General features: G+C 36.6%; 2 protein-coding genes across 2 annotated transcripts; both read left to right on the forward strand.

The window, feature by feature from the left end:
• The first annotated feature begins 3,842 nt into the window (after window positions 1-3,842).
• On the forward strand, window positions 3,843-14,045 carry zgc:101783 (uncharacterized protein LOC447883 homolog). Its single transcript, XM_041995981.1, has 11 exons — window positions 3,843-3,921; window positions 4,016-4,149; window positions 5,935-5,973; window positions 6,624-6,707; window positions 7,842-7,907; window positions 7,992-8,100; window positions 9,461-9,519; window positions 11,198-11,248; window positions 11,319-11,403; window positions 11,895-12,021; window positions 12,293-14,045. Exons 3-11 carry the CDS (start codon window positions 5,946-5,948, stop codon window positions 12,380-12,382), a joined length of 699 nt encoding a protein of 232 aa, XP_041851915.1. The 5' UTR covers window positions 3,843-3,921; window positions 4,016-4,149; window positions 5,935-5,945; the 3' UTR covers window positions 12,383-14,045.
• Window positions 14,046-14,233: 188 nt separating this feature from the next.
• On the forward strand, window positions 14,234-23,095 carry actr6 (actin related protein 6). Its single transcript, XM_041998042.1, has 11 exons — window positions 14,234-14,454; window positions 15,559-15,676; window positions 15,748-15,816; window positions 15,918-16,041; window positions 17,461-17,596; window positions 17,679-17,735; window positions 17,863-17,961; window positions 18,403-18,481; window positions 19,251-19,422; window positions 19,928-20,066; window positions 22,702-23,095. Exons 1-11 carry the CDS (start codon window positions 14,387-14,389, stop codon window positions 22,829-22,831), a joined length of 1,191 nt encoding a protein of 396 aa, XP_041853976.1. The 5' UTR covers window positions 14,234-14,386; the 3' UTR covers window positions 22,832-23,095.
• Window positions 23,096-23,599: the final 504 nt, after the last annotated feature.

A 23,599-nucleotide genomic window follows, 5' to 3' on the forward strand; every position in this document is an offset into this window, starting at 1 on the left:
AGCATTCTGTGTCGAAGGTTCTTATATTTTTTGTAAAATCGGAGTCGTGAGAGGAGCTGATGTCTGAAGCAGCATTTCAATGTTCAGCATTGAAGTGCGTTAAAGGATCATGTGATCATAGCTGGCGTTACAGTCATTTTAAACACCGTTGAATGTTTTCTACAGAAATGTAAAAATGCCTCGTTTTTCTGTCTTGGTGTTATTTGTCTGTTTATGTAAAATAATACAGTGAAGGATTAAAGTTCTGGTCTTTGAATTAGTTTGATGAAATGATCACAACACAAAGTCCGGTTTATCTTCTGAGGTTTGAATTAAAGATGCAACAATGAGTCAGCTGGAAGGAGTGGAACAGAAGTAAGGATGAGTATGTTTTTCTCACCTGTACCTGCGTCCATCAGGTGAAAAAAAGAAAAGAAAAAAAAAGTACCGGACCAAACTGGACCCATAGGTGGAAACAGGGCTTTTATTCTTTTTGCGTTTCCACAGGCATAAACTGGAAAGGGTGCCAGATTGTCCAAACCGTACCGTCCCACTTTTTTGAAACCCTTCCATTGGGGTCCCAATCTTAACGATCCGGCCCAAAAGGGTGGAGCTTGACACACTACAATCCATTAATCAATCAAAAGTCATTGTTTCCTGTATGACTCAGCTCTAAGAACAAAGCCGCAACAGCGCCATGTTTAAATTTATGGTGGATTTTTTTTTATTTTGTTGTTTAATGACAAGAAAGAACACAAACTGCTAGATGTCCACCGTTCTCCCGTGTTTTCTGTGTCATGTTCTTCTGGGCAGGGACGAACATCCAGGTCGATGAAAACAGAAAGTTACTAAAGCATAACGCCATTGGATTTTCAGCGTCGATCTTTGCAGATTTTTCTTTGATTTTTGTGTTTTCCTTTAAATATGCCAAAAAAGTTGTGATATATTCGCCTGCCATAACCATCGTTTTTTTTTTTTTAGCTACTGTAAAGACACAACAGCTCAGAAAGACGTGATAACTGGCTAACAGCTATCAAGCATGTGAATGCTAACAGCTAGAGATGTGATGTTCATGAACAAATCAATTCTTTGAACAGCTCTTTTTCATGAACAATGGGAACCAAAGCTGTGAGCTGTACATTTGTGAGCCACTCTTTTTATATACAAATTTTCCACACTGCTTTTGTGTCATCATAGAAGTCTGATGTCCAACACACTCCATTCATGTGAAGCATCTATGGGCAGAGAGTATTGTTAGGAAACAAATACTGTGAGTTCTATCTAAAACATTTAGTAGAATTTGCACTGACTACTCAGGTTTATCCTTTTTTATCTATATTTTTCCTATATTTTTTTAATCTTGTATAGTAGATTTTATGTAGGTACATATTTTGATTGTTTGTCTTATATATTGGGAAATTTTGTAAGATATTGTAGGAACGAGCCAGTCTTTTGAATGGCTCTTTGAAAGGAACAGCTCCTCAAGATCCGGCTCCCTTCAAAGAGCAATAAATCCCGTCTCTACTAACAGTCGTCCAGCTGTCACGTCGCTATGACATCACACTCTAACGTTGCTGACGCATTTATCGCTAACTGGCCAATATGTTGGCTACTGGGTAAAGGTATGGTTGGCTGTAGAAATGCTACAGAGATCAGGATTTACCAAACTAAACCGTTCCATACTGACCCAGACCTGGTGGAAATGGGGCATAAATTGGTGGCAAATAAAATAGTTTAAAGAACTAATTTACCAGAACTCAGGTTTGGATCTTCTTCAGGTTTTCTGGTAGTTTGTTCCAGATATCAGGAGCAGAAAAACTAAATGTTTAGTTTGAACTATCGGGATGGAAAGCAAACTGGACCCAGATGATCTTAAAGGTCTCTGTGGCTTATATGTTATCCACAGAAATTATTTATATTCTGGACCAGAGCCATTCAGAGCCTTGTACACCAGCAGAAATGTTTAAAATCAATTCTTTGTCTCACAGGAAGCCAGTGAAGAGATGTGAGAACCAGAGTGATGTGTTTCTTTTTTTGGTCTTTGTGAGGACACGAGCAGCAGCATCTGGATTAATTGCAGTTATAATGTAACTCCATCATAGTAGTCAAGACGGCTAAAAAACAGATAAAGAAATTTTTCTAAATCACGCTGAACCATCAGTCCAGGTGCTAGTCCAGGGTCAGGATGTGACAGGGTCACCAGTCTATCGCAGGGCCAACACAGAGACAAACAACCACTCAATCCCAGAAAGAACTGAGAGTGACCAATTATTCTAACATGCATGTCTTTGGATGGTGGGAGGAGGCCGCAGCACCCGGGGGGACCCACGCAAATGCAAACTCCACAGAGACAAGCCACTGTTTGAACCCCTCCCCGGCCGAGCCTCAAACCAATGATCTTGCCCTGATTGCCCCATTTTTTATTTTATTTTATTTTATTTTATTCATATTGAAGCTGTCACCCAGACAGGAAAACAAGCCCAGAAAGCTCAATTACTGCATTAATCACTGTGCAGGCAGTTGCACATTATGTAAGGTACAACTTAATATCTTAGTCATATCTTGATATTTATAAGAAACATCCTAGATTTACATATTGCCACTTAAACTGTGAACTCATTTTTAGGGGAGTTCGATGGTTACCAGCCTGATGACAAGGGGTTGCATGCCAGCCTATGTGCTGACCCCCATTCCTTGAGACTGTGCCTGGCCCACAGCAGAGCTTTAGCGTAGCTCATAGCTGAATACGAGCTAGAGTGGAGATGACCCTCGGCATACTGAGGCCCCAGATAGGGCCTGTGACACAGCTGTCACATGTGTGGTCCTTCACAAAACTACATTAGTGAGAAGAGAAAGCTGGGCTGCTGCATCTGAGGTTGACCCCGATAACAACCCTGACCTTCATGTGGATGGAAGAGCTGAACCCCATATGCAATAATCACTTCTAATCAGCATCAGTTTTAAGTTCTTTCTTTCCTGGAAGTGGATATGCAATTTAGGATTTTATCATTTTGTACACAAGACCAAATAAATTTGCTTTGCCTTAATCCTTCATTAATGCTTCTGCAAATGCAGAAGAATCTTCCAGAGGTTAGCTGCACTGTGGATGCAGTTTGTTCATTATGGCAATTATCTGCACTGCTCTGTGAAAGAAATTTTATAGATTTAACTTATGGTACATCACTACTGAACCACTTAGGTGCTCTCTTCATTTTAAAGTTCAAACCTCTGGCTGCTGAACATCCATTTCCGGGCCATCGGACAAGTTTTCTTCATCCTGTCGTAAAAAACACGTTTACGCACCAATACTGGAAAGTGTAGCAAGAAAACTTGTAAGCAATGAAGCATGAAATGGAGAAGTTGCCAGACAATAATTAAAATAATTAAATATTGAAAATAAAGTTGTCTGTTCATTTCAAATCAAAGTTGCTCTGACAGATTTTGTTTAGCACAGCCTGAACAAAACCTGCTCCCTAACAGGCTGTTCGCAGCATATGTTTCTGTATAACTTACCTACAACAACCAAGATTAGTTTATAGCCAGCTAAACCAGTAAACCTGCTTTTTGGAAAACAACGCCAAAGCTGTCCAATTACATGACACATGGCTCTAATTTGGCACACCTTAAGGCAAGATTACATAGCAGTGTATTTATTTATTTATTACTTAAGCAAGGTGTTTATTGAGTTCACAATTACATTCAGGCACTGAAATCCCATTGGATTTATTTCCTTCATATTCATTTTCACATTCATATTGAATTAATATTTTTATTCGATGATGTCGGTGTGAATCCCTCCCTCAGTGATGTCACTCAGCCTCCTGAGACTGCTGCTGATTGGCTGCCTGACAGCAGATGGCAGAACAGGATCTGCCTGTTTGACTTGGGTTGGTCAGTATGAACATCAGCAAAACTTCAGGGACATGTTCACCATCACAGTCGGTCAGTTCCTCTCTTCTTTCCACATTTTATGTCTTTAGATTATAGCTCAGCTCTGCGAGTGTCCATCTGTGATGAATTCTCTTTACCTGTGCAGGTGTAACTCAGTCAGCTTTTTAACCTCCTCCACCGCTGAATGAAGGAGCTGCACCTCACAGGGAGTGTTTCTTTGTTCCGCTTCAGGAATTTTCTCTCTACATTCCAACAGTTGCAGCTTTGTCGTGTGTGAAGGTCAGGTTTTCTAATCTTATACTTAACATTGTTGACTTTAGAGTGTTTGAATATGTGTCCGTTTCAGCTTTGAAAGACTGAGATTTTCTCACATTTCATTGTAAATTATGAGCTAGTGTTCCTCCGCTGTCAAGTTGCATTTGGAAACGAACCAGCAGCTGCTTCTTCTGTTTGTAGAGTTTCTACACATTCTGTGACTTTATGCATCTTTTGGAGGGAGATAAACTTTAAGCACAAAATATTTATTCCCGGTGTCCTTGATCTTTTCTCTACGCCAAGATCAAGAGACAAGGAGTCAAGACTACAAGTCAAAAACACAGAGAGAGAGAAACCCACTTGAGAGGAAATACCATATTCAACCCTTCATATTTAACCCTTCTAATTTTAACTTATTACACTCCAAAGCTCCCTCTTCTGTCTTCATTAGCCATCTCAGAGTTTGCCTTCTGTACAGGATTTCATGCCTCAGTGAGTTTTGATGCATCCCATCAGCATCACCCTCGCCAAAACCAACGATCCTAAGGTAAAACAGCCTGGACAAGGACAGTCATTCTCCTCAGAACATGCAGAGAAAACCCTGAGGTTTTATGGAATCCACGTTTGGTTACCAGTGCAACGCTTTAAAAACTGCGAACTGAGATGGATCACAGATTTGAGTCCAGGGGAGTCTGCCAATCTTTGACATTTAGTTATTTGTCCTGATGATCCTTTAAAAAAACTGTCTGAATGCAAACATATCTACAGCATCCTGAATTCGTAGCTGGTCTGATGGTGAAGATGGGGGAGGCTGGAGGAATCAGTGCTGATGTTTTGACTTGTTTTCCTCTCTGCCTCAATTCTTTTTGACATTTTGCTGAAATGCTTCATGTACCTGCTCACTCCCCTCACTTGCTCAGTTAATCACTGACTTGTCAGTTTTCTTTGTTTTGTTGCCAGCGTGTTTGTCTTCAGACACTTAAGCGTTTGTTTTATCTGGAGGAACCAGAAACACCAGAAACCACAAAGTAGGTTTACTGGTTTAGCTGACTGTGTTAACCCAGACTAAACCGTAATCTTGGGTTAAAATGGCTAATCTAGGTGAGTTAATACAGAAACATGCTGTGAACAGCCTGGTAGGGTTTTTATCTTATCTACAGCATGAAGGTTCCCATAAATCTGTCAACCACTTTGGTTTAAAGAAATGAACAAATAACTCCATTTTCAATATTCATTATTTCTTCTATTGTCTGGAAACCTCTATTTCCTGCTTCAATGCCTGAAAACACTTCGTTATGTTGGTCCATGTCTCCATGAATTTCTTATCCTCAGTTTTAAATACCCGGCTTTATCAGGATTTATTAAACATCCTTTCTGGAATACCCCCCGAGATTTACCAGCTGAACTCTTCCTGCATTGACAGTATTTATAAAACGTGTGTTTGTTGGTGTTTCAGCTCAGATTTTAAACCGTTCTCACTAAAATGATCAGTGACCTCAGACTAAACTCTCATCAAAATGAAGTTAGTACATTTGTATTTTGAAATAGTAACTGAGATAAAATCTGAGGTCATAAGTCTGGATGTTCAGACTCAGATCTGAGCATCAGAAAGTTTCTCTTTATTCTTTGATATTACAAACAGCTGAAGTAAGGTCATTTGGAACAAAAAAGACTAAAGAACATATTACTGGGCTCCAGTAAAGGCTTGTTACTGCTAAATGTACTTGAGGAATGAGGTTTTTGTTTTTCTTTTTTAGTTTGGAACTGAATGAAAACCTATTAGTGACTTTCCTGGTTTGTCTGTTACAGGAAAAGCAAACATGGGAAGAAGATCCGATCTCACCACCTGTAAGTCTCCTTGTCTGACAACTCAAACTAATTTTATGTTTTAATACAATGACTTTATTATCAAATATGGGGGGATGAAGTCAGAAAATGGACCCAAATGCAGAACAACAACAGAGGAGAAGAAGCTAAGTAGCATCTGGGGAGTTAATAATAAAACACAGTAAACTAAACACAGTGACATGAAAGTCTACTGAAAACAAAAGTCTATAGACAAAGATAACTAATAACAAAACTCTCAGCAGGTGAGGCAATGAGGAACCAGATTCAGGGAGCAGGAAGCAAAGTGAACAGATAACACAAAGAAATAAAGCCACAATATAAAAACAGCAAACAAAGAAGAACTTGAAAGAAACGAAGACTGTAAAAGAACAGGAACAAAAACCTACAGATTCTGAGCATCACTGATTGTTTCATCTGTGGAGACTTTGTTGTAATAATGTGAAATAAGACAAAGTTTTGTCTGTTTGAACTGAAGTTAACAATCATGATTTAAAGCAGAACGTCTTGGTAGAAAACAAGTTGGGGCACATGGGAGACAAACAAACACTCGGCAGGCTCATCCATCAAAATGTGGCTAAAAACAGATCAGTTGTCTCTGGTCTCAACTCGGTTGAGTGTTTTTGCTTGTATGTTTTATGTGCCCTCCTCAGCATGTTTGAAGCTCTGGATCCTGATGGTGCTGGTCCTCGTTGTTGTTCTAGTCGGCCTGCAGCTGGAAATAAACCCTTTCAAAGGTACGAACGTTTTTCTGTCTTGTTATAAATATTTTCTCTGAGATATTCTGTTGGGAGAAGCACAGGAAGGCGTAGGGTTATATGTCACATCAAAGTTTTAAATGTCACACACTGCAATGTAAAAACCAACACCACCAACAAAAAGCGATCTGGAAGCTCCTCAACATGTCAACCTTTCACAAATAACGAGTTATCCTCAGCAAGTCAGTTTTAAGGCTCCAAGTCATCGTTTTCCATCAAACAGAACTCTGGTCCAGACAAATAATATCTCCTGAGCTCTTCTGCTCTTTTATTTCAAGTTTATAAGCCTTTGAAATAATAAATAAATAAACCAACTAATTTGTAACAAAGCGCTTCTGGCTTTTACGTTTTTAATTTCTTTTAACCTAAACAATTTACTGTGCTTTTTATTCAAAGAAACTTACGTGTTTAGTTTTATATTATTTAATTATCTATTTCTTTATTAATTGTTATTGATTTATTTCATATTTACTTTTTATTTTATTAAATTGTTTTTCTTTTATTAGTTTTTATATATATTATTATTTGTGTTTATAACATTTTAAATTAAATTAAATTAAATTAAATTAAATTAAATTAAATTAAATTAGGCATCCTGAATATTGCTTGTAATATAAAGTGTATTATACAGTTTCTATACTTTTTAAAAAAAATAAAACAAAGTATATCTGTTGCTCATTCACTTCATCTTGTTAGCCATCTTGACTTCTTGTTAAATGCTATTTTTCTATCAGAAAGATTTCTTCTAGTTATCATGACTATAAAAAGTTGAATTTTAGTCCAAATTGTTTTTTGTTTTTTTGTTGTTTTCTTTTGTTTGTTTTTTGGGTTTTTTTTTTTTAATAAAAAGGACATTTTGGGTAAAATTAGATCAATTGTTTATTACTCTCGGGTTGTGAAGTGGAATCTTGGCGCAATTAATATTTTTTCCCCCAATATTTTCTTTTTTTCAAATAAAATTGGTTTATTTGTCACAATTGAGAAATGGACAAAAGTTCAAAGCCTCAAAGAGACAGAATCAAACATGAAGAAACAGTGTTTTACAGTTCTTTGGCCAGTTTGTTGTTGTAATTGATTTTATGGTCAACCTCTGTCTTCTTTTCACTAAACAAGCTTTAACCAAAGACTCAGCAGTTTCCATTCAGACCTCCGACACAGACAGACCGTCCAAGAAGTCAGGTCAGTGATCAATAGAGCTGATGAGAAGTTACAGGAGTTCATATGATGAAGCTGGTGGTAATTAATCAATGTTTTCCTCTGCAGTTGAAAAATGTTCTGGAAAGAAAAACTGTCCTGATGGTCAGTTCAGTTTCTACATGAAGAGTGGAGCTGCCAACGTCGTGGGTCCAAACATCTGTGTCAATAACAAACTGTAGGTGCTCTGCAGCTTACATGGACATATTCTATTATTATTATTATTATTATTATTATTATTATTATTATTATTATTATTATTATTATTATTATTATTATTATTATTATTGTTATTGTTATTGTTGTTGTTGTTGTTGTCATTGGCTGTATTTGTTGTATTAGTTGTGCAAGGGGAGGACCTGAGAGGTCATGTAGCATGTGATGTACTTCACTGTAAAAACAAAATTAAATAAACGTAAAATAACTATAATACAGAGGGAAAGAAAACAATTAGCAACATTATAGTAAAACTCCATAATTAAATATATTTTATAACTTAATTTAGATCTTTGGTTAGCCTGTATAAAACGAATGAAAGGGCCCATTGTGTTTAACTTTCATTGCCAGTATGAGGATTTGTATACACACATATTTAGTATGACATAAATGAACAGTATTAATAAATATACTTACTTAATAAATATATTTACAGTAAAATAACAGTATCAATTGTATTAAACTTCAATTCAGCAATTTAACTTTTTAAAAATAAATTTAGTTAAATAATTAGAACTTTGAAAATGTATTGTTAGTCTTTTAATGTGAAACAGAATTATAATTCCTTTTAAAAAAATAGAAATTTTATGCATTTTCAGTTATAGGCTTTTCATGTTATGTAACATTTAAAATGTAAATTTGCAGTATAATCCGTAATCTTATTAGTATTTACCCACATTTCAAACATACAGGAAGAAAGTGAAATAATACAGAAAATAAAAGTTGAATTATTTATTTTTTACAGCGTTCCATACGTTGTTCTTCATCAACACTACCATGTTTATAATGCAGCATTCATACAGCATCATCCCACTGCCTATGTGGGTGATAATATTTGTCTCTTTTTATTTATTTTTTTATATACTGATAATATATTAATGAATATTTGTGTCTTCTGACTGTTTCCATTTTATGATGTAAAAGTCCAGACGTGGAGACTGGTTAAAGCAGCTGAAGCAACACAGATAAATCTTTGGATTTGGCTCAAAGCAAGTTTTTTCTTCATTAACGAAGTGTTTGTGCAACAGTGACTAAAGAGAAATTATGCAGGATCGTCCTGAGTAAAGAAGTGTCCATGAACAAAATATACATCACTGGTTTTTTGCATTTACAAAACAAATTTATTTTTTACCACTTTAGTTGTAATAATCACTTCATTATTTCCTAAAATGTAAACCCTCCATCTCTTTTAGGTCATGTTGCTTGTTTGTCCGTTTTCTGTCCTTGTCCCTTCATGTCTGACCTTGTTGGACGCTTTGTGTCTTTCTTCGGGTTGTGTACCGTTTTGTGGTTGATTTTATTGTTTGTGGTGATCTTGTCAGGATTCTCGGAACAATTCTGAACAACGTTGGAACTGGAATCAACATCGCGGTGTTAGATGGTGAGTGTTGAAAAGTGAACTGGTGCTAGTGAATATTTATCTAACAGCTCCACTGTGTTTGGGTTCATTCTGTTCAGTTGCAGCTTTTAAGGACTTTTATAAAAGTTTATATTGTAATTTTATTTGGACTCAATTTGTACAGAAAATCCTAATTTTTCCGAGTGTCTTGCTACAACAAATTCTGCATCATTTTATATTTTCTGAACAAAATGAAAATGAAAAGACAGAAAATAATTTCTTTTTAAATAATTATTCAAACAATAAATTATTCAAATAAAAAAAAAAAAGAAATCAGAGTATTGCATTCACTTAAAAACATTTTAAAAGTCAATATATATACCGTACAATATATTTTCCATTTGGTTTTTCTTAATGAATTAAATAATAACAGTTATTTTAGGTTTTTCTGAATTAATGAGATATTTTTCCAACAAAATATTTTTCTTTTGTTTTTCTAAATTATCAAGAAAATTTTACAAAAATGTTTTCCTGAATTAATTAGATAATTTAAAAAAATTAACATTTTAAGCTGATGATGCTTGTCTGCTGCTTCTTGTTTTTCCTCCAGAGAAGCTCCATCATGTCCCACTTGTTGAGTTTAATTCAGTTTGACTGAGAAATCCTCATAAACTTGGTTAACCATGATTTCTGACTTTACAACTGAGTTGGAGCTTTGCAGTAACAGCATAAAGACTCAATACGTTGTTAGAGAAATCTGTACTCGGATCATTTTCATTTTCATCTATATTCATATTATTGCAGGGATTTTTTTAATGCTGAAGTTAAACTTTATCTGAAAGTAAGATGCTTATGTGCCAAACAGGCAGACAGTTGTTCATAACATGCTTTGTAAAGATTTTGCAGATCCCAGCTTGACCATAGTTGGAGGTTAGTTTAGGCTGCAGTCAGATTCAATGGACGTTAGGTCATGCAAGTACTGTCCATGTGTAATATTCCCACAGGGACTGGCTGAGAGAGGTGTGGGCATGGGAGTGTTTTGGAGAGATTAAAACACTGGCAAAGCAAGATTGAATAGTAAACAGTTCCTGCAGACTCCTGTACTCTGTCTGACCCTTTTTCCTGTCAGCATAATAAATGATGTAAAAGACAACTGGAGCTTAATGGATTTATTTCTCACTGATGGTTTTAAAGAATTTACACATGATTGTTCTGCAGGATTATACTAAACCATTTGGATTATTACTTGGATTTTATTTCTTACAAATGACGGAGATTTTTCTTTTGCCTATTTTGTAAAATTATCTCATTAATTCAGAAAAAACAATGGAAAATTTTTCGGTTTTATAAAACAATCTCTTTAATTCAAAAATACTCACTTCTTGATTATATTTTAAAGCCAAAAATAAAAAAAAAACTAAAACTATTTGTTCTGAGGGGAAGTGAAATATTTCCCTGCTCTTTATTTCTGTTTTTTAATACTCAGTTTTTATTATATTTTTATAAACCTACATAATGTAGTGTGTCTGGGCTCCACACTCTCAAACCAAATAGTGAATGAGATAATAAGTAATAATAAATACGATAGTAGATCCAGGCTGTGCTGGTAAAAAGATACGGGGGGATAAAAGCAGTTCAAGTCAAGTCCAAGTCTGTTTCTATTGATAATAAAGTCCCTGCAGGTTCATCACACATTATATATGTATTTTTTCTCTGGCAGGTAAAACAGGAGCTCTTATGAAATCGGATCACTTTGACATGTACAGTGGTGGTAAGTGCCGACAGCAGATTCTGTCTGAGTGGGTGTGATGGGAAGCTTGAGTGACGTGTTTGTGTTGCAGAGATCGAACCTCTTATCACGTTTCTGAAGAGCATCAAGGAAGCTTCAGTGGTTCTGATCGCAACCTTCGATGAACCATCATCAAGGTGAACGTTTCTTCCTAAATGCTTTTGTATGGACAGAGTTTACGGTGATTAGAATCCGTTCACGACTCTATGTGAGGAGAATTCAGCCATTTGAACCCCGGAAAGATTAGATTTTAATCCTTTTATTAGAGAAATGATGCCATTAACCATTTCCTGTTGCTTCAAATGTAAAAGGTAATTCATATTTAATATAAACATTTATTTTCATTTAATGTCTTCATGAGTAAGTAAGAAAAATTAATGCAGAGCTATGGAAACTAGTCCATCACTTATAAACCTCCAACCTCACAGATTTAGCTTCTAAGTTTCTGATGAGAGCTGCATTTACATGACAACATGTAGTAAATGAGGAGCTTGTTCCTCGAGGACACACCAGTGTTTAGATGTTCCTGCACTAATTATAAAGACATGCAGAGAAATGGCCCCTTAATGATTTTCAGATCAGCTGTCAGATGCTCCTCTGCACTGTGACTGTATATGTGTTTTAACAGGTTAAATGAAGAAGCCAGAAAGCTGATAGCTGATCTGGGAAGCGCTTCGATCAACTCGCTGGGATTTAGAGACAACTGGTTGTTTGTTGGTGGAAAAGGAACAGAAATGAAGAGTAACTTTGAGAAGGTAAATTCACCACTGTAAGTTTTTGGAAGAGGGAACCAGAAACAGCATCACTGACCAGTTTCAGGTTGAACTCCTCAGTTCGGCTAATTATAAAATAGTTTTATTCAGATTTATTTTATCAAATAACTTTTAGATTTTGTTCCTGAAAAATTAAATAATACATAAATGAAGTTTATTACAAATGTCCTGAGCAGGTTAACACAGCTCTGATTCGACTCAGTTCCTCTCCTGCACTCCTTGAAACCAAATACCTTCTGTTTATCTGTTTCAGTACATAAAGAATGATCGAAATACAAATGCATATGAAAACTGGCCGGAGCTTATCGAGCTGCAGGGTTGCATTCCCAAGTTCCTGGACTGACTCTGCAGCTTTGTCCTGGAACCGCCGGCTGCAGGAACAAGAAGCTGCAGAATCATGATTTTCAGAGCTTTTTGTTGGACAACATGGGAAAGTCTGGTGGAGAGCTGTGAAAGCTGAAAACTGTGCTGGACTGGGACACACTTAGCACTTCATTGGTCATCATTTGATCATAGTGGATCAATCTGATCTTCCTGTGTGACTGTGGGGGGATGATGTCACCAAGAGGGGAAAAAATGTCACTTTTCTACATTAGGGTGGGATTTATCTTTTTTTTAAATGGCAGAATAGCTGCAGGTGTGATTAGAAAATAGTAAAATCTTTGTCATGGAAGTATCCGTGGAAAACATTTTAAAATGGAACTAAGCTAACATGCATCTAAAATTACATGTTTTTTTGAGGAAACTTTGCACAATGAACAATGCTTCATTTGTTCTCAGATAGTTATGTGAATGTGTTGCAAACCAAACTCTGCAGCAACTCTATGAAGAAATATTACAAAGTAAACAACCATCTGATTTTGCAGATGAGCAACTTCTGACAACCTTAAAACTGCTGCAGAGAAAACTGCTGCGTTTTTTTCCCACATGAAATTAAAAGTTCCACACAGTTTGCATTTCTGTGTAATTGTGATTATGACACATTCTCTCTGTTAACTGAACAAACAGAGGATGTCATGCCTCATATCCTTTTTCACATCCTGCAGCACCCACTAAATTGGTCTTGTTCAAGGTTTGCTTTTACTCTACAGCAAATAAACACAATGCAGCAGGTTCAGATACAGGAGCTAACTGTAAAACACTATTACGCAAGTTCAGAAATAGATGGCACTGAAAGGAAACTCAGTCCATCCATCTATTTATACCTATACCTAATCTATACATAATTAATCAAATGAGACTTTAGCCTATTCCAACTGCTGGGTGTATATTAGGAAATGAAACACTGTTGGTGAGACAAAACATGACATGTCTTGAATTTATACTCATTTCATATTTATATTTGTTGCCCCTTTTTTAGGATTTGGAACAAATGGGGGTTGTGTAACACACTGCACATTTATTTCACTAAATGAGGTAAAAACTAAGCATAACTGTGCATTATAATTTCTCTAAAAGTAATGTGTGATTAAATGATCAAATGTACTCTCTGAAAGGGACAGACTAAAAATATTTGTATTCAGTAAAAATATGTGCAGTAAAAATATCTTGTTACAAAGTGTAAACACAGTAATAAAATATGAGAAAATGTGAAGCAGGCAGATTGGGGTGTAATATTTAAAAATCTTAAAAAAATCACATGTTTGAATATAATAGTACCTAAGCCAATTTGAAGATATCTGTTTTTAAAAAATAATGATTAAATTTTAATTCAGGTATTAATTACATTTAACACTGATACTCGTGTTAAAGCAAATGTGACTTCTGCATAACTCAGGTAATACAGGATGTTGTTGTGAGATTACCACCAGACTTAGATTTTGTTTGTTCATACATCATTTTATATGCTTATTGTTTACGTTTATAACTACAAGGACAAAACTGGATTAAATTGTGCAAGAACTTCTAAATTACAATCCTAACGCAAATTCATTTTTCTTTTCCTTTCACACATCTAATGATTTAACTACTGTGTAATGTTGTCTAAATAAAATTGTTAAATTTTATTTATGTTTTAATATTTAATAATTTAAAGCAAATTTTTACATTTATATTTTCTTTATTTATTTGTGTTTACGAAAACGTGGAACATGCAAGAGCACTTTGTTTCCACCGGAACTGTTTGTGCAAGATCCTACAGCTCGTATCTGATTGGCTATACATATTACCAGTGTGACAACAAACAAAGCTGTGATTGGCTCTTCAGAAATGGAGGAAGAAACAGATTGGCTGGACGAGATACTATATTGATGGTGAAATCTTTGAGACGGAAAAAGTCAGAAATGTGTTATGTCAATTATGAATTAGTTTAATTTATTACTTTCATGTAAATAATCCAAGCTTTAAAATGGCGACGTTAGTTTTAGACAATGGAGCTTACACTGCCAAGATTGGTTACAACCAGGAGAAAGTCAGGTAAGCTAGGCTGTGTTAGCACGTTAGCTAACGTTATCGCTAAAATAGTATGAGGAAAACGGTCGACTGTTTTATTTTAATTTCAGATCTATTTTCGCGACTTTAAAAACAGAAAAGGGCAGTATAACAATTTTGTATTTCTAACTTTGAAATCCTGTGGAATATCATAAAACATACTTAAATATTCATTGAGTAAATCTATTTAGTTAGTTGAAGCAGTTTATATTTAGGAGAAAATGCAATTAAAGTTACGTTTTTGTGAAATATCTATAATAATGTGTCACTTCAATCCCGAAAAGTGTAAACTTGTGGTATTTTTATACACACTTATGTATGTTTTATTTATTTATTTATTTATTTTTAACTGTTTACGTTTGTTTTCTTTATTAGTATAGCATATAAGTATAATTTAAGCAGATTCATTTACAAATTTTATGTCTGGATTTAGTCCTGTTGTGCATTTTATTTATATATTGTTTTTTAGTGTTATTGCTCCAGATGTGTTGCTAACATGTTTGGACACAGGCTTCTCATTACTCAAATCACAATCATTTAGAGTAAAGGCCTGTTATGTGCACGAAATATGCTGTACAGCTTCTTACAACATAATCTTCCCTCACTGTTATGGCTACTGTCATAATGCTGCAGGTAAAAAGGTACAAGGTAAAATGCTGATTTGCTTTAACACTTAATCCACCTTTCTGTTTGTTTTAATCCACGGTTTAATGTGGTAAAACCAAAGCTGCTTCATTACTGAAACTATATCCACCTTCCCAGATGGTCTCTCTTGCTCTCTGTCCTGCTGTTTCTCCATCTTTGTCCTGTGTGATATTTATAAGAGTATGACATGTCTCCTTACTTGAATAAGTTTTGGCATCAATTACTTTATCTGTTAGCCATCATCGATTTTGACTTGTAGTTTGCTCTTTGCTTTAGTTGCCCTCTTGTTGAGCTTTAATCAGGGTTTCCTCTTACTATCTGCATCAAAATCACTTTCTTGTACTCTCATGTAAACATTAGACTGCTGGGTGATTAATTTGTTGACTCTGTTCTCTGTTGCAGTTTCAAATCACTATTTCAATTTTTTTTTTCTTTCCCCTACAGCGTCATCCCAAACTGTCAGTTTCGCTCAAAGACATCCCGACTAAAAACCTTCACTGCCAATCAGCTGGATGAGATCAAGGATCCTTCAGGTCTCTTTTACATCCTCCCCTTCCAGAAGGTGAGCCAGCATCAGCAGGTGGAAGTTCTAATCAGGCTGTAGCTCGTCCCTCATTTTTTTTCCATGTGCAGGGTTACCTGGTAAACTGGGATGTCCAGAGGAAAGTGTGGGATCACCTGTTTGGAAAGGAGATGTTCAAGGTGTTGAACTCTTTAATTTATTCAGTTAATGTTTAAATATGTTTTCCCCATTGTTTTTTTTTTTTCTTTTTTTCTAACAACTGACTGTTTTTTCTGTACAGGTGGATTTTGCAGACACCAGCATCATCATCACTGAGCCTTACTTCAACTTCTCCTCCATCCAGGAGTCGATGAATGAGATCCTGTTTGAGGAATACCAATTCCAGTCAGCTCTTAGGATCAATGGTGAGTCAACATTAGTTTAACGACCAGCACTTGACCTTTAAAACTCCATTAGATCTCCAGGGCCCTCAAGAACTGGCTTTGGACACCCCATGTTTTGGGTGATCTAGGGAAGTTTTCCAAGTATTTTTATCCCATCCAAGTTTTACTCTCCAGCCAGTAAATGTAGTGTTTATTCAGGGACTCTATCTGGTAAATCCACAATGATCCATGATAACAGCATTATTTATCATCATAAAAAGATCACTGTCACTACTATGTTGCTAAGAGACCTCTATTTAGACCTGGAAATATGATGATGAAGCCACTTCATGTCAAGCTTCCCACCAATCAGAGAGCTTAAATTGACAGTAATGTCCAATCAGGAGCAGCCAAAGATCAACTAGTGAGCAGAAAGTTCTATGGGTGTTGAAAAGAAGAAAAATAATGCTCCTCTATGGCTGGAATAAAGCCAAGAAGATGTTTCTGATGTACGGTGGCGCCACAAAGCAACTGAGCTGGAGTTGGTTTGGTGAGGATAGCAGGTAAATAGTAGCAGGAATAACTGGAAATAAGGAAAAGTGGAAATATGAAAATAGCTTCTGTTGTGTTTGTTTCAATGCCAATATTTTTTCTCCTGAAAGCCAAGATGTGAGAGAATGATGTGCAGATGAGAAAAGGTTTGGTCACTGTTGATCTGTGTGTTATTTCTACAAAGTTCTGTTAGTAATAAATTCTGCTTTCTTCTGGTCGGCCTTTATGCTGCCGTATCTATTGATACATTAATTTTACATCATTTTAGTCCTATAAAAATAGCAAAAAAATTGCCTACACTAAGTCTTCATTTTAATTCTTAAACTGTATTTGTACACCACATTTAATTCACCCCGTGTTCATCAAACTGATTTACACAACATGAATTCACAACAGAAGCAAAGCAAAGCAAAACAAAATCAGAACATCTCAGCTTTACTTTTAAGCGGTATTTGATATTTTTGTACTTTCTTGGGTTTTGATGAGAAGTGCAGGTGTCCGTAGAGATAGATCTTTTCTTCTCCTGGAACAGTGACATCTTTGTTAATTGTTAATTACAAGGTGAAAATTATTGATAAAAATCCAATGATTGACATATACCAGGGGTGTCCAAAGTCGGTCCTCGAGGGCCGCTGTCCTGCAGGTTTTCAATGTTTCCTGCTTCAGCACACCAGACTCAAATGAAACAGATCCAACAGCCTATTAAGTTTTGCACAATGACTCATTAATTTGAGTCAGGTGGTTTTGGAGCAGGGACACATCAAAAACCTGCAGGATTGTGGCCCTCGAGGACTGGAGCTGGACATCCCTGATATAGACTGTGCGAAAATTATTTAAAAACCAAGGTTCTTCCTGTGCTCTGTATTTGTGACATTTTATAATCTCTTGATTGTTTTTATGCTCCTCCAGCCGGCTCGCTCAGCGCTCATCACTATTTCCACACCAATCCCTCAGAGATCTGCTGCCTGGTGGTGGACTCCGGGTTCTCCTTCACCCACATCGCCCCCTACTGCCGTAGCAAGAAAATGAAGGAGGGCATCCGCAGGTCAGAGAAGATCCTCCTGCAGCAGCAATAACGCCACCAACAACAAAACGTTAACAGCCTGTTGGTTAATTCTGCCTTTCAGGATCAATGTAGGAGGAAAACTTCTGACCAATCACCTAAAGGAGATAATCTCCTATCGGTAAATTTTTTTTGTTTGTTTGTTTTTAGTCTTTTTTTTTAAATTGGAGCTGCTAGTTGTGGTATAACTTTGCTGCTCAAATACAATGAAATAAATTAAACAAATTTATTTATTGTTTATTTTCCAGCCAGTTACACGTGATGGATGAAACTCACGTGATCAACCAGGTGAAAGAAGACGTGTGCTATGTCTCGCAGCAGTTTTACAAGGACATGGAGATCGCACAGTAAGACAGACACAAGCAGCTTTAATAATGCTGAACAACTTTATGACACAAACTGTTGATTTGTGTGGTTTGACTTGTAAATCAGTAAATCTAAATGTTTGACCCTAAAAGTGTCACAGAGCGTTTAATGCTTGAACTGAATTCTATTTGACCAAAATGTTCAGGGGTCGAAGCTAATCTTTACTTCTTAGAGACTCTGCCTCTGTGGTGCTGTCTTTATAAGTCATGTAGTCAGTTAACTTAGTTTCTAAAATGTTCCTCCGGCTGTTTCTTTTCGGTACCATCCTCTTTTTCTTCTTCTATTGCCTCAGTCCAAACTCCCAACTTCAGACATGATGCTTCTCTCCCAATATTTTAAGATTTCCAGCTGTAGCATGTGATGCATGAACAGAGAAGTAGTCAATGTCTGGTGAATGTTTGACTTCTCTTCTCTGACTGCAGGCTGAAGGGGGAGGAAAACACTCTGATGAGGGATTATGTTCTTCCAGATTTCAGCTCCATCAAAAAAGGCTTCTGCAAGGTGAGACGTGTGTGAAAGATTTCATTGAGTATTTTTATTCTTATGTTTTTAATCATGTAAAGAACTTTGTGTTGCCTATGGCATGAAAAGCGCTTTATAAATAAAGTTTGATTTCATTTCATTTAATGAAGGCAGTGTAAAAAATTTGTATATAAAAAGAATGGCTCACAAATGAATGGCTCACAGTTGTGAATTGGTTCCCATCGTTCATTTAAGAGTCGTTCAAAAGAATCGACTCATTCATGAACGTCACATCTCTACAGTGTAATGTAGCATAAGCTTTTTACATTTTCTGTAAATTTCATGCAAAAGCTGAATATCCCTAACTTTTTGTGATTGGTGTATATCAGGGGTGACCTGCTCCGGTCCTGCAGGTTTTAGATGTCTTCCTGATCCAAATCACCTGATTCAAAATAATTATCTCTCCTCGACAGCTTGTTGTCAAGTTCTGCCCAAACATGTTGACCCATTAATCTGATCCAGGTGCTGCAGCAGGAAACATTGAAAACCTGCAGGACAGTGGCTCTCAAGGACCGACTTTGGACACCCCTGGTCTATGTCATGTCTAATTGTAGAAATTAAATCCTTTTTCTATCATTTTTTTGTCTAAAAGCATTCAGTTTACTGAGATGTATATCATAGATAATTAAATAATCTCTATTAGATGACAATGGTTAATGTATACAAATGAAGATATTTGGTATTCTGTGAGTATTCTGTTGAATCAGCTGAGGTCTGAGCTGATTCGTCTCTGGTTTCTGTCCATCAGCCGCGAGAGGAGATGGTTTTCAGTGGAAAGTACAAGACAAGCGAGCAGATCCTGAGATTGGCCAACGAGCGCTTCGCTGTTCCTGAGATGCTCTTCCACCCGTCAGACATCGGCATCCAGGAGATGGGCATCCCAGAGGGCATCGTTCACTCTGTCCAGTCCCTGCCGCAGGGTTCGTTCTATTGCAACATAAACTAAAAACCACCACTGTTCAATTAACCAACAAATACTGATAAGGATTTTATTAAACAGAATGTGATGACACATTATAACGGTAACATCAGTGGGGAGAATGAGCTGGAAATTCTGTCACTAATCAGGCACATATGTAGATATCAGTCCTTCCCTCCAGTTTCAGAGCTGGTTTTCATGGTGTTCAGTTATGACTCTAATATACAGAAATAAATTAAATAATTATAGTTTTATACAACATTTCTAAATAGGTCTTAAAGCAGCACTCAAATTACAGAACATATAAAGCTGCAATGTAGTGAAAATAAGATTGATAAATCATAAAACTTGCAAATGTTAAACCATTTCTATTAAATATATAAAGTCTAAGAAGAAGCATTAGCATAGACACGAAGATGTAAGCATGAAAAATTCTTTGTTGAACATGTTCATCGTTGGTTTGTTGTGTGTTCATCTGACAGCTAACAGTTCCTTCTGTCCTTCAGAGATGCAGCCGCACTTCTACCAGAACATAGTTCTGACCGGAGGGAACACGCTGTTTCCGGGCTTCAGAGAGCGGCTGGAGGCGGAGCTCCGATCACTCGTCCCCGCCCACCTCCCTGTATCAGTGCTTCTACCTGCAAAGTAAGAAACCTTTTCCACCACCAAGAAGCGGCCTCACATCGCTGCAAACATCTTTTCCTGTTGCAGCGAATGTGAAGTTTCAGCCTCCATGTAGCAGAAAGATATCTGTTGATGTTTTACAAGGCTGTTGTGTCCAGTGTTCTCTTTTATACTGTGGTTTGTGGGGGGGGGGCAGGATTAGGGGTAGGGGTCACCTACTTTAACGAAGAGAGCTTCCCGGATTTTTTTTATCTCAGAACCTGATCATAATTTCTCTCATCACATTCATGGCCCCTAAATGATCAGACATGTGTCTCCCAACATCTGCACTGCAACAATGATTTAGAGAAGATGTCCTCTTGCTTCTTTTTGCTGTTTCACTCTCTATAAATATCTGAACCTGATCTATCTTCATAGATCTGTGATGTCTGATGACTAATAGATTACAGCTGTCTCACTAACAAAGCTCATTAATACAGACAATTTATATGAAATAAAGGCAAACAATATCTAACTGAAACCGGCTGCTGTTATCAACATGTTTCATTCTTCACTTGGGTCTGATTGAAATGAGACTGATAAATGTTGCCTGCTTTTGCTAGCACGTCCAAAAACAATAGTTTTGGACAAATATGTGCCGGTGTGACCCATGAACTGCTAATTTTCTACTTCTCAGCTAAACCATAAAGAAACACAACAAGAGAGACGGTACTAGCGACAGCTGTCATGAGTCACAACAACAGGAGAGGGAGGGGGAAAAGATGGCGGACAGGAGGAGGTGGTGGCGCCGACACAGAGTAGAGAGTGGCTGTTTTATTTTTATTTATTTTTTTTTTCTCAATGCGGGAAAAGTTGGCCCATCTTGTTCCATCTTGGCCACCGCTTCTATGTCCCGCCATCACAACAGATAATGATGGATGTCAGGCCGTGTGTGCGTTAAATGTGTAAAGAATATTAGCGCCATTAATTTCATAACTTTGTGATCGCCGTTAACGCTTTATTTTTGACAGCTGTAGTTGTTACTAACCTTTCTTGTGTTTATGTAGCTGCTGAGTACATGAATCTCTATCAGAATGAATAAAGTTTCTATTGATCTATTTACTTGAACTACAATGATCAGTGTTTCTCATTTTACTTCAAAACATCACCCGTCTTTGTTAGAAACACCAGTGTGTGATTAGGAATGCTCTCTGCAATGTAAACCATTCAGCTGGAGGCGATACAACATAGAAATGTGTCATAAATGAAAGTGTAAATGATGGATGTGAGTGCTGCTGTAAGCAGAGCAGATATAAAATCTTCTACGCTCTAGATGTCTCTATAATGATTTAACTATGGGCCTGTCTCTAACTTCTCTTTTATATGCTTTAATTGCTGTTCTCTGGTCCTCTGGGGACGTCTCCTACAGGGCATGGTGGGAGGGTTAAGTTTGATGTGTGAAAGTGAGTATTTGTGGTTAAGGGAGGCTGTAAGTGAGGGGTTATAGAGTGGATAGATATGGGTATTGGGTGGGAGTGGGTGGAGGTGTGGATTTGAATGTAATTTGATGATTTTTGCTATTTCTTGCTACCTTTTACTACTGTTTAATGCTTTCTTTGCACAATCTGTAATGCTTTTAACATTTTATGTAAAGCACTTATCTTGCACATGTAATGTGCTATACAAATAAACTTGCATTACCTTTAATGATCACTATTAGGCAGCTCAGATTATATCTCTAGTTGGCTGGTGCAATCTCAAATATGGGTCAAGGTGGAGAGAAGACTTGATCAGAGATCTTCATTATTGAGTCCCTCTCAGCCAATTTAAAAACACCAGTTAAAGGGAGGGGCTGAAACCTTTAAATGGTTTGTTTATGATTGTAATGTAGACGTGATTCAAGGTTTAAATCTTGGACTAAAAAGGCCCAACAGCATACTGTTATAAACCAGAGCACAACTCTGAGGACAAATTTAATCTGCAGAATCAAAATCACTTTAGATACTTTTAAATTAGAGACTTTACAGATAAAACATTTCTAATAGACTATATCACAACTGGAAAAGATTTTTTTTTTAAGTATATAAAGGTTACCCTTATTGGAAAACAGTTCCCAAAGTTAATGTGGCTTTTCAAAATCTGAAAGAAAACTATAGTTTGTAAAATTTAAGTAGGACTGTGTAATTTTTTTTACCTCAAAAATACGAAGCTTCCAACTCGTTGCCACAGCGACATTTATTATGTACATTCCTGAAGCCGTCAATAACCAGAGGTGTCCTGAGGCTGAGAAAGCACACCTCGCAACCTTTTTCCCTGCAGTACTGCGTCTGTACAGCAGCATGTTAGCAAAGAAACCAAAGACAATATTATCAGAAGAAAGTAAGAGACAAAGAGACAGCAAAAGATAAAGACAAGAGTCAACTTCAGACTGACTTTAACTGGCGGGAGAGATCTCAAAGAAAAGACGGCCTGAGGATGGACGCAGTCATTAGGAGGCACCTCAGTGAAAAATCTGCAAAGGTTCTGTAGTGGGAATTTAAATTAGGATGGAAGCAGAGGTTAAAATTGAAATGACTCCAGAAGAATGAGACAGGATCGGTAAACAATAGTTGTAATAAAAAAAATGTCTTGATCTCCACTTCTGATAGTTCTCATTAACTGTGTTTTTGTTTTACAGTCCAGTCTGCTACCCATGGGAGGGAGGGAAGCTGCTGGCTCGCGCTCCGGACTACGACGAGATGGTTGTGACGAGGGACGACTACGAAGAGAATGGACACTGCATCTGCGAGGACAAGTTTGATATTTGACTCAACGGGCTACTTTTTGATGCAGGTTCTTCTGATCCCTGACATGCTGAGATCAGAATCATAACCCTGCAGATGGTTTACAGGAGAAACCAAACAGCGAAGGATTTAAAACGTCAAGCACATCTTTTTATAAAATAACCCTTGTTGATTTTTTGTTTTTATATCGACTTCTCCAGGAGAAGAACTTCCACGTCACTTCAGTGTTACAGATCTTACCCCTGCAACACAAACTGATAATGAAAATAAAATAAAATGTAAACTTGGCTTTTTTCTTGATGTGTTGGGGCTTCTAGTGCAAATCATACCAACTAAGTACCCCCCCCAGCTCCATGGTCAGTCCTGTCTGGTGATCTAGATCGGTGTTTCTCAAATGGGGGTCCACATACCCCTTGGGGTACTTGGAGACACTCCAAGCGGTATATGAGGAAATGGAACGAGGTATCCCTCTTTTTTATATTTTATATCTTATTTCAGTTTGTATTATGAGGTGAGTCAGTTTAGTTGGTCAGGATTACTACTCGCATGGAAATGTACAAGTATGTACATTTAAAATAGCTTGAAATAAACAAATGTTTTATGATTTTTGAAGATTAACTGTAAACTAATATGTAATGAATGTATAAATGAGTAGATATATAAATGTGTATATCAAATAAGTATGTAATAGTATATAGATACAAATATAAAATACAAATGTATATTATAATTTTTGATATATCATCTTCATAAAGTTTATCAAATTTATTTCAAAAGATTGCTAGATTTTAT

The sequence above is a fragment of the Melanotaenia boesemani genome, chromosome 10 (genome assembly GCF_017639745.1).
Source record: "Melanotaenia boesemani isolate fMelBoe1 chromosome 10, fMelBoe1.pri, whole genome shotgun sequence".
Taxonomy (NCBI): Eukaryota; Metazoa; Chordata; class Actinopteri; order Atheriniformes; family Melanotaeniidae; genus Melanotaenia; species Melanotaenia boesemani.